The 12080-nt window shown below is 32.0% G+C and overlaps 1 protein-coding gene across 1 annotated transcript in view; it reads left to right on the forward strand.

Annotated features, from left to right (window-relative positions):
* Positions 1-12080, forward strand: part of PCCA (propionyl-CoA carboxylase subunit alpha) — a gene marked incomplete at its 5' end in the record, with an annotated part of 233369 nt that overhangs the window by 26815 nt on the left and 194474 nt on the right. Inside the window, one exon of the mRNA XM_081326398.1 lies at positions 10863-10976. Coding sequence (XP_081182524.1) covers positions 10863-10976 — 114 coding nt within the window. The remainder of the gene's footprint in view (positions 1-10862; positions 10977-12080) is intronic.

The raw sequence follows: 12080 nt of genomic DNA on the forward strand, positions 1-12080 counted from the left end.
ATAATAATAATACTAGGGCCATACAACGTGGGTAAAGATACATAGACATTAGGCAGTTCTGTGAGAATTAGGTGTTCAGTAGAGTGATGGCACAAGGGAAGAAACTGTCATTGTATCTAGTTTTGTGGCGTTCCAAGGGGAGGAATGCAGGCTGGTTGCAATTGATATAACAATGTATTATCCAGTTAGATTGACAGCAGTTTCTCTAACTTCAGTGAGTGAAGAAGTGCTGTAGTATTATAGGAATTGCTTTTCAGTTGCAAAATAGTTTTTGATTTCACTTATGAATCCAAGACAAGGGATGCTTAAAGTATCCAAATACAGGGTGGTTAATAATCTTCAAAATGGGTTAGAAAAAGAAATTTTCATTTATTCATTTGTATGCATGGTTTGAGGTCATAAGAATGTCCTTTTTATTTGTTCTTTTAATTATTTATACATAAGATACACAAACACATACAGTATATTATCTGTAAAAGTGCACCAAACCATTATTTTTCCTAAAAACACCTTTTAAAAATCTATAAATGTAATGCTCCATTTGACATTCTTGTCAAATTAAGGTTTTGTTTTTGTTTTAAAATTACATACTTGTATGAATAGTGATTTTCTGAAAACTAGTTTGTTTGAAATAAGTACCAGTTAATGTGCAATTTACAAGAAAAGGATTGACTGCATTACATAGATTAGATAAAACTGGATCAGGAGAAGTGATTGTAGTTTTCAACTGGGGCTTATTTAACAAATAGGTTAGATAAAGTTTGTAAACTGAAGCTTCAGTCTTCATAAAATTGAAGTCTTGAGCAAACATGGTATCTAGGAAGAAGAGCAGTCTAAGTTATAATAATATAGAGTTTCATCCATTTTGAAAGAACATGTTCCTGAGTCCTTAGGATGCTTCTTGACGTAGTCTCATTGCAATCATGGTGAATTTTATTCTATTTTATTTTATTTTATTTTATTTTATTTTATTTTATTTTATTTTATTTTATTTTATTTTATTTTATTTTATTTATTATTATTTTATTTATTTTATTTTATTTTAATTTTTTTTATTTTATTTTATTTTATTTTATTGTTTTATTTTATTTTATTTTATTTTATTTTATTATTTTATTATTTTATTTTTTATTTTATTATTTTATTTTATTTTATTTTATTTTATTTTATTTTATTTTATTATTTTATTTTATTTATTTTATTTTATTTTATTTTATTTTATTTTATTTTATTTTATTTTATTTTATTTTATTTTATTATTTTATTTTATTTTATTTTATTTTATTTTATTTTATTTTATTTTATTTTATTTTATTATTTTATTTTATTTTATTATTTTCCCCCGAACTTGCACATTGATGACTCTGGGCAGCTTAAAATTTTTTAAAAATCCATAAGATAATAAAAATCTAATAAATCTCATTCCACCCCCACCCCCTTTGGCAGCAACAACACAATCAAATCAGTCACATGATCGGCTCCATCTCCATTCATCATTCCCAGGCAAGCTGATGGTTTTAGTCTATAAGTGTATAGACTGTATAGATTCTACAGTACTGGGCCGCAGCATGCCAGCAACCTGTCCGCACAAACAAGCAAAGCCCTATCTGTGGGATGCAGGCAGCACACCAAACCATGCACCCTCCGGTCCACAGAAAAGCCTCTCTCCACAGCCCCTGGTGCTCAAAAGGTTGGGGACCTCTGCTATAGACTATATAAGTTTATATTACATATTAGAGAACTTTGTATCAGTTTTGGTTGATATTCTGGGATTTCTCCTAGGAGGAGAGAATGATCTGGATTTCATTTTATAGTAGGCCATAATGTGATTTATTGGGTTCTAAATCACTATATTGTGTGTAGATAGTTTTTACCTTAATGTATATCATGAAGCTAGACAACTGTGGTTTATCCAATAAACCATGGTTGAACAAGCTGTAATTTAGCACTGTATATGAGCCTACTATTATGTAGTCACAGTTTTCTGTAATTGATATTTCTGAATACACCTGCAAACATCAAGTTGTTCTAAATGGTGTGAAGTTGTTCTAAATGGTGCAGTCTTATTTTGACAGTATTGCTATCATGCAGAATATTTCACTAGTCTTGAAAGAATTTCAATAGCTGCCTCATTGCTTTTCAATGGAGTGCAAAATGTTTAAACAACATAGGACCCATATATTTAAGAAAACTTTTTCCCATATGGTGGAATCATTGGTTGATCCTCAGTTCTGCAATTTGTTCCTGAGTGAGGTTATGCTTAATTCCTGTTTTTCATTTGGTAAGTGTCAAGTTAAATAAATTTCATTTGCTCAGGCATTTAAAAACCTTTTTTTTACTTTCATTTTTTAAAAATATACTAACTTCATAAATCATAATTTTGTCTGGTATTTATGGTAAATATATTTACCTTTCATTTTTTATATTGCTTAAAAATCTTTGATAAAAGTGGAATATAAATACTTAACATTTCCAACATTAAAGTAGTTGTTAAGTAAATCTATAATTTTTCTACAGACTATTTGATGTCATTTGATATAGACAGCATGCCCTTTTGAATTTTTAACCTGTTTTCAAAAGCATTAGGAATTATGCTTCCCAAACATAATTACCTCTTAGAATGATTTTTTTAAAAAATCTACATTTCTTAATATTATTGTTTCAATTGGTCTTTATTGTTGAAAGATGGCACTGGGTAATGTCTAGCTTTTACAGTGGTAGTGTGACATTTTTATTACTAAAATGTTTCCCTTTTCTGTCACTTGTAATTTGTTATTTATTTTATGGTATATGTAATATATTGTTATAAGGTACTCCCATTGTGTGTTTAAAATGTGCGATAAATTAGTATACATGAGTAAAACAACTAATGAAATAACTGGGAATGCTTTTGCTTATTAAATTATATTTTGCAGATGAAAAATGTACATCTTTCTGAAATAATATCCTTAAGTTTTGTGCATCAGGAAATACCATATAGGACTGTTTTGTTTTGGTAGAACTGACCCATCCAGCAACTTTGCAGTTTTCTACACCATAGAAAGTGAGATTGGTGGGGGCTTGTGCACATGTTTGTTGGTTGTCAGCCTTACCTGTCTTCTGTTGGAGGTTAGATTGATATCAATCCTGGCATTGTTTTCAAAAGGTGTCAAGGTAGAATCATTCTTAAGTTTTGAAAACTATCAGATTGGTGAATGCCATTTGATGGTTATGTCTATGTTGGTATTTATTTAGTTTTTATTATGCTTCTATCTGTAGAATTTTATTTGATGATGACTGTAAATAAATGTATAAATGAAAGCCAAAATTTAAAATTATTGCTATAAATATAGTTTTCAGAAAATGCTCTAAAATGAAGTCACAATTTTTCACAAAATTATGAAATTGCATTTCAGTGTAAATGAACTAAGAGGAAAAAATGTCTGCAGAAAATTTCCTATCTTTGGTTAAAAAGTTGTCTTTGGGCCTCTAATTATCTGCATACCTAAGATAAGGGTGGGCAGCATATAGTCATTAAAATCTAATTGAAGAAGAGCTTCTCTCATTCCTTGTTATTGGCCATACTAGCTAAGTCCCAGGAAAGTCGAAGTTCACCAGCATTCTTCTGTATTTTGTTGCCTTAAAAGAACTAGTGAGCTTTATGATAGCAAATGCCCTGGAATTGTGGGATTCCATCCATTGGAAAGCCTGATAGACTTGTCTTGTGTCTTTGGTGTAACAGTTTAAGCTCACTGTGTTGCCACAACTCTGAATTCTTTTAATCCCTTGTAATTTGTGGAAGTGCTTACAAGGCAATGTTTATGTGAAAATTAGCTACTGATCCAGCATGCCTCTTTTAGGATAAAAGTTCACACAAACATCAACTAAATCCTATCATGAGGAGAGGGAAATGGCTAATTCCAGGGTGATTGGAAGCAAATTATCTATATCCCTTGCACAAACAATGCATGGCCATTACAGAGTGTGCATATATTAGATGGGTGTTTATGTCTTGTAATTAGTGATTATAAATAAGAGGCATGGTTTTGTGTAATATACACTTTGATTAACCTGTAAAATCCAGATTTAGTATATGGTATTTGGGAGTTCTCCAAGAGCTCCACAGTAGTTCTGCCTTGCCAGGGAGCAAGGCAATGTCAGTCCTCCCTTATAGATTGATGGGTTAGATTCCCTCCAGTAAAGCTACTTCTTTTCATCTCTTTTAAGAGGAACTGTGGTCTTGGAATCTCTCAAACTGAAGTATGTGTGTGTGTCTCCTTGTATAACACAAAGCATTCTGCTCTCTTCTTTCTATAGGCACACAACAAAGAGTAGGAGAGCTATTCAGGCAAATTTAGGCAATTAATACTTTTTACCCATTACAAAGGGTTTCCCTAGCATAATACACTACTTTTTCTTGGTAATATGAATGGTTTTATCTTTTGATCTTAATTTATTTTTTATTGACAGGAGTTCCTATTTAACTTTACTGATGTTGGAGTCTCCAGGGCGTAATGGATATATAATTTTAGAAACTCTTCTTTGAAGTTAGGAAAACAGCAAAGCTCAATATTATTTATTGAGGCTGGGAATAAACTACCTGAAGGATGTAATGTGTCATGATAATCTCACACTGTGTATGTATTTTTTTCTGTAGGTTTTCCTTAAATTGTATACAATACAATTGTATGGCATGTGCTTTTAATTTCAATCTGAGTGCAGGCTGATGTTATATGTTTCCCGTGCTGATACTGTAATTTCTTACATCATTTGTTAATGTTTTTCCACTACTTTTTATTAACTTTCTCTTTTGAAATTATTGTGATAAGCTTCTTGGGATCAGGAGACATGCCTCTTATTGATATAATTCTGTAAAGCTGTTCATGATATTATTGTTGGGCAGCTTCCCCATGTTAATACTTGCAGTCTTGAGGTTGTTAGTCATATCCTTCAAGAACAGTTTGTTCATGATGCCATAGTGTGATGTTCTGAAGAAGGAATGATCATTAAAGATTTGAAAAAGCATTGCATAAAAATACTGAATGTGTGCACTATTTGTGCAGTAATCAGATTTCTCTTTGCAGCTGTTGGATTGCAACTGGAATTTATACTTACATAGAAAAACATTTATGAAATGTTTAGAGTTCAGGGGAGTTTACAGTCCCTGTAATATGCAAGCAGGTATCCCAAGGTCTGTTCAGTCTGAAAGTAGTCTGTTCAGTTTCTTTTAATTGCAATGTGAGGTACACCTCAAGGAGAAAGCCTATTCCAATATATCCGTTTAGAAAATATGGGAGTTTCAGCTTGCTTTATTAGTAGAGCTGAGACTATTTTTTAAATCTTAATACAAACATTAAGCACTTTTAAATCCTCACTGCTATTCTTCTGAACTATCACCTTTATTAGTGCTATTTGATTTCAACATTATTGTCTGGTATTGAACACTGCATGACTAAATCTGTTTAGATTTGTATTCTGACCAAGGCTTGGCAATGCCACGTCTTTATGTAATTAATGGCTGAGTCAGTGGATTTCAAGGTAAATTGCATTAAATTGAGTTTTAATTCAAGACTTTGCTGTGCCTTGATGTATTTAAGAGTGAGAAGCAACCTTAACTTCATTTTATGGGATGAGTTAATTGTGGTTTGTCTTCTGTGGCGTAGAATGCTCATTGAATAAATTAATTATATCTACTTTATGGTGAGGAATCCTTCATTGTTCTATAATGTTGATGTGAGCTATAAAGATAGCTAGGTTGATGAGGTTTCTATCCTGAAAGATTTCAGCTGATGTTCAATATAGGCTTATCGAATAATGCATACAGAACTGATGCCTTTGATGTTGGAAAAAGAACAAAGGAATAAAAAGTGAAAGTAGGTTGCAATGAAGACTGGTTGTGTGGTGCAATGTTGTCGGAATCATTGCTTTAAGACCTGAATGTGCCAAGGGTTAGTCTACTCTGCATAACTGGAACAGTGGGTGACCCAAGCATTCATTTCTCCTGATGGATCTTTGTGCTGGGTTTCTTTTTAATTAGGCATTTAGAGTCATGTAAGAAGTGTCTATCAAATGGAAAAAAATCAACTAATTAAAGTGTAAAAATAGTTATTTAAAATAGTAAAGGCAGGTAGCTCTGGCTATCTGAAACAAGCAGCTGATCAGATTTTGTTTTCTTTTTGGTGTGTGTGTGTGTGTGTGTGTGTGTGTGTGTGTAGATTGATATAGATAAGCACAGTGAAATTAGATGGATTTGCACAACTTCAAATTTCCAGCTTGGAGTAGTTTATACTTAACATTTTACTCAACTCTTACAGAAGATAATGAATGAATTTACTTTAAAAACTAAAAATATTTATGAGTTGAATACAATACATCCTGTAATCTTAGCTACAGGATGGATATGACTTGTTATTGTCTTCTTCTGATACAGTTTTTGCTTTGAGAATCTGTAAATTATCCAGTGGTTTCTGTGTAGACTCTGTATCGAAGTAATGTTGGGAACTATGGAGCTACATTTGATTTTTTTCTATAACAGTTAAATTTTGATTTACCAGAACTCTCAGTTGAGTTACCAGGACTGTTAACATTGCTGCTATTCTTCTATTGTTGTTTATATATATATGAGTCAGTTTACCATGTCATTTGTTGACTTCCTTGGATTGTATTTATCTATGTATATACTTAAGGATAGTAACTTAAATGAATTAAAATAAATTAAATAAATTAAAACAGAAATTGCCTTATTTGAATAATGCTAAAGTGTGTTGAAAGGAATTTTCCTCACTGAAAAATACAGCATTAGTAAAATTCCATCTTGCATTCCATATTAGTTATGTATTTGTCAGCTTTTATGGACAACTGCAAAGGCAACTTACAAATATTCTAGATAAGTAAATAATATTTTGCTATTGGAATGACATGCTTTCAACTATTTCCAAGGAAAGGAATTTTTTTTTCTCACTATGTATTTTGTATGCATTTCTTCCTTTTCTTACCTTATTATCTAAACTTATTTAAATAAAATATTTGTGTGTGTAGAACTGTATTCTCTTCCCTTGCTTTTCTTATCAGTATATTCTAAACGCCCAAAAATAAGAAAATCAGTGTTATATTGGCATCCTAATATATATCTAATGATCTAATTTCTGCTGTTTGCAAGTCTTTCTGAAGATTTTCTGCCATGAAATGCTGGTTAGTGCTATTAGATTTAAAATATTCTCTGTATTTTACTGGTTATAATGTTGATAATTTGAGAAAACTAAACCAATGACCCATCATAAAGTTCACTGGATGACCTTTTTCTATTTTCATTCTTCCTCATCTAACTTCTGTGCTGACTTCTGAGATTAAATTTGGAGGTTGCTGTAAATATTTTGTCTTCTTTCCGGTGGTGAGATTCAGCCAGTTCGCTACCACTTCTGCAGAACCGGTAGCCATTTTTTTGTTGCCCAGGCCCAGAATGGACTTCTGGAAGCTGCATCCACACAGAGAACCGATTGTTCTCATATTTGAATCCCACCACCGCTTCTTTCTATAACCTGATCCTGCAGAGACAGCATGAATTAGGGAGTTTAGCTTAAACAAACTGATACTCAATCCATCTAAAAATAAATATTATCATTTGAGATCTCTGATCAACTTGTAAATCATATTCAACTTGGCCTTGGTAGAGTTGTAATTGTTTAGAAGCAACAGTATCAGTTTGGATTTACAGATTGGAATAATAGTCAAGAGTGTTTCCAACTAACTTAATTTGATATCCCAGTTCATCTGTTAGTTCATTTTTGTCTGATTTATTCATAGCTATTTGAGAATTGTTACTTCCATATTGGATTTCTTCATTGGGACTTCCCTTAGAAATAATACATAAACTTCAACAAAATATGACCAGGCTGTGGTTTACGACTAGTTAAAAGCAAAAGCAATATCACTTAGACATATATACAGCTTCACAATGTTTTACAGCCTCCTCTAAGTGGTTTACAGAGTTGGCATATTGCCCCCAACAATCTGGGTCCTCATTTTACCAATCTCCGAAGGATGGAAGGCTGAGTCAATGTTGAGCCAGTCAGGATCGAACTGCTGGCAGTCGGCAGAATTAGCCTGCAATACCACATTCTAACCACTGCGCGACCATGGCTCATTAAAGTTAAAGGAATCATATGTTAATTTTGTTCCAGTTTTGTGAATATGTTTGTTAAGGATGCTATCTTTGGCTTTTTTTCTTCCTGATTAATTGGAGTCTTTTTGATATTGCTTCTTCCCAAAGTTTTTCCTTTGCTTGAGTGTTGTTTGAAGGTTGTTAATTTCAGGGGCTTTTGTGTTGTCCCAGTAGGTGGGGAAAAAAAAGGAAACAGTGGGAGGATGGGGGACTGTGGTGCCTAGATGATGGAATGGCTTTCACAGAGTGGTGTGTCTTGTTTATTCATGGAACTTGAATATTGCAATACCGTGACATAATAAACTGTAATATCAAAATTTATATTTACGTTCAGTAGCTTTTTAAATATTTTTGGTTAAGAATAAACACTAATTTTAGTGTTCAAGTCTTTAAATTTTCTTTTACTTCTTTAATACTTCCAGATGTCTGACATTTGGATGTTGTTGCTTCTTACAAATTTAAATTCATCAAAACAGCTTGATGCTAAATATAATTTTAACTTCCATTATTATCTTACACTTATTTCTGTCATAGACTATAAATTAAAAAAATGAAAATAAGTATGTTGCAAGTGCTTCATTGAATATTATCTAATATTTTTAAATATTGTTTATTTAATAAAGTAATGGAACCCTTTTCTCCATTTGCCTGACTTTGTTTGTTTACTGGTCCCATAACTTTACTGATACATTTATTATCCTTATTGGCTGCTATCTGCAATTTTATTGTATTATAAAATATATATTGTCCTTTTTTTGCTTAAAGTAATTCTGTGTTGTTTTGAACTAGCACAGTGTAGAAAGACAGAGTTTTAAATTTTAATTCCAAAGTGTAAAAACACTAGCAAAATATTTGTTTTCTCTCCCTCCCCCTTCCCCTCCTCCTTCTCCTCCTCCCCTTCCCCCCCTCCTCCTCCCCCTCTTCCTCCTCCACCTCTCTGTAAGGGAAGGGCTAACTATAGAGTTTACTTGTGAAATAGAAGGGAAGTAATTGATTCTGAAATATGTCTATTATTTGTTGGAGTAAATATAACAGAATTGAGATGTATATAGGATCACTTTTGATTTCAGAATAAAATAATCATTTCACAGCAGTCAAAAATGGTACAAGGAACCGCAGTGGACTTCCCACAAACATTATAGCATTTATGTTGCTTTTTGAATGGTATCGTTGTCAGTGGGCCATTTAAAAAAATAGTGGGAAAATTCTCCTAAGCTTTTGTATTGAAATGCATATTGAAGTTATTTGCATTTCTGAAGTTTCTTAAATTTTTTAATAATTAAGAATATATCCATTTTTAAAAATATTGACAAGTATGAAGTTAAAGCATCATTTACCACTTTTTAACTAAGATGAGAAAAATTACAAAACTTTATGTGCTCTTTTGAAATAAAGCTGCACACTAATTTCAGAGAAATCAGAAAAAATCATATTTATATAATTCATATATATCTCACATTGTAATGAAAAATTACTTATTTGTTAAGGATAGCATTTTACAAACCTTATGCAGAATATACTGTATCCTAAAATTTGCATCCATCACTGATTTGAGTTACTAAGGAACTTGAATATTGCAGTACTGTAACATCAAAATTATATTTAAATTCAGTAGCTATTTAGATATCTTTTGATAAGAACAAACACTAGGTTTAGTGTTCAAATCTTTAAATTTTCTTTTGCTTCTATAATACTAATGTGTGACATTTGGATGTTGTTGCTTATTACAAATTTAATTAAATTCATCAAAAAAATTTGCTGCTAAATATAATTTTAACTCCCATTGCTATCTTACATTTAGCTCTGTCATAGAGTATAAATGAAAAAAAAATGAAAATAACTTATGTTGCAATGCTTCATTGAATATTATCTAATATTTTAAAGTATTTATTTAATAAAGTAATGGAAGACTTTTTTTCCATTTCTAATTATTACAATGGCAGATGCTTTCTGAGCATTTTTTTAAAAAGATCAAGGAAGTGTCTTTAAAATACAAAACAAATAAACTGTTTTAGAACATGCATTTTTCAAAAGTGATTCTGAAACTTTATTTAGCTATTGCTTATTGCTCAGATTTGCAATAGTTGACAATATACATCAAAAAAGATCAGAATGAATTTGGAAATCTAAGGTTGCTTAAAAAAAATCCCAAGATTTTCTGGTTCATGTGTAGTGATATTGAACTCTTTATCATATGCTTTAATTTGGGCATGGAGTTGACCTGATGCTGTGCAGGAACACCACTGCATCCCTTCATTCAGTTCACTCTAATTATCACCAACTTCCTGGGGAGTCTGCTTAGATGGAACCAGCCGTGAATGTTTGTTGTTAAGTAGTAAGATATTAGACTGTTATATTTAACAAAGTGGTTTTAGACTCTGAATTTACATATAGATGATCAGTGTACTATGTTCAGATTTGTATTTGTGTATTATTTCTCTAAATATCACTTATGTTTGTGCTTCAGTATAAAGTAAAATTTATTGTTGTCTATCCTTATTTGCACTGTGTGTACCTGTCTTCATTACCTAGATCTGTATCCTTCTCTTTTATGTCTGATTTTGAGTGCTGGGATTTATATATGTATATAATCTATTCTACACAATGTATTCATATGCCGTTTATGTCAGTTTTTGTTCCTTAAACATTAATAGCTGAGGGAAATAGAAGTAAACATTGGCTGGCACATGTATATTAAAATGTAGTCATTTTTTCTTTTCAGGTCCACGTGAAAATGGCCGATGAAGCAGTCTGTGTTGGCCCAGCTCCCACTAGTAAAGGCTACCTCAACATGGATGCTATCATGGAAGCCATTAAAAAAACGCAGGCCCAAGCTGTGAGTCTGAATGAATCTCTCCTCTGCAGCTGTTTCATATATAGAAAGCAAGGACACTAGAGTTTGTATTTAAAGATTAAAAAAAAGTGAGGGGAAGAATGATTGAATATGCTATTTCAGTTTAGTTCATGTCACATGAGTTAAATGTGGCCGAAATTGCTACTGGAAATCAAAGGCTTTGTAGCATCTGGCAGTGCCGGTCGCTGATCCTGCAGGTGGCTGCTGGATTCAGCTTTCACACCAGGGAGCAGCTTCAGTTCATTTCCAAATTTGCTAGGGAAAAAAATCCCAATTAGTTTAGAGCACTAACCCTTTCTGTGCCATAGCTTCTTTTTTGGATCTTCCTTACAATAGTGTGAGATTTTATTTTTACAATAGGTTTATTTTCAAACTTTTTAATGGTCTCGCTTATATGAGAATGTGCGTGTGGCAAACGCTTGCATGGAAATACATGGTGCATCCAGATATTATTTTTAAATGTATTGTGTTACTGATGAAATGTATTGGAGTAGATCAGTGTTCATACTAGTTCCATCTATTTTCTTCTGCTGAATTAGGACTAGATTCAAAATTTTACAACAACATACTTTTAGGGCTGTTATTGCATCATTGAATGCAAATGTGGTCTTCAGAACTGCTGAATGCAAAAGCATCTTTAAATAAAATGTGAGGGATGGGAGTCGGCCAACACCAGCAATTACCCTGGAGTGGCTCAATTAGCATTATCATTTCTTTTGAAATAAATGTTTCAGTATGGTGCATTTGCAAAGGGGGAGGGGGTGGAAAAATAGCAAACAACATTAATTAACCAACAGACACTGCAGATGTTTACATTGTTAGTTAAGAAGACTTAATAGAGATAAAAATAGTTCAGGCTTTCATCTTTAGTTCACTGCATATATTTTCTTAGTTGTGCATTTACGTATGATTCAAATTATGAAGCTGATTATTTTTTCACCTTGCTGTATTTGGTAATTATATGAAGTGTTATTTGTAGTATAGAATTTTGCACAATATATTCATTATTTTGGTGTAGGGGCATGTTAACATTTTATCTCAGTCTACTGATTTTATATTCTGTTTTCTTTGAAGTGAAACTTTGCA

Source organism: Vipera berus (genome assembly GCF_964194415.1).
Source record: "Vipera berus genome assembly, chromosome: 4".
Classification (NCBI taxonomy): Eukaryota; Metazoa; Chordata; class Lepidosauria; order Squamata; family Viperidae; genus Vipera; species Vipera berus.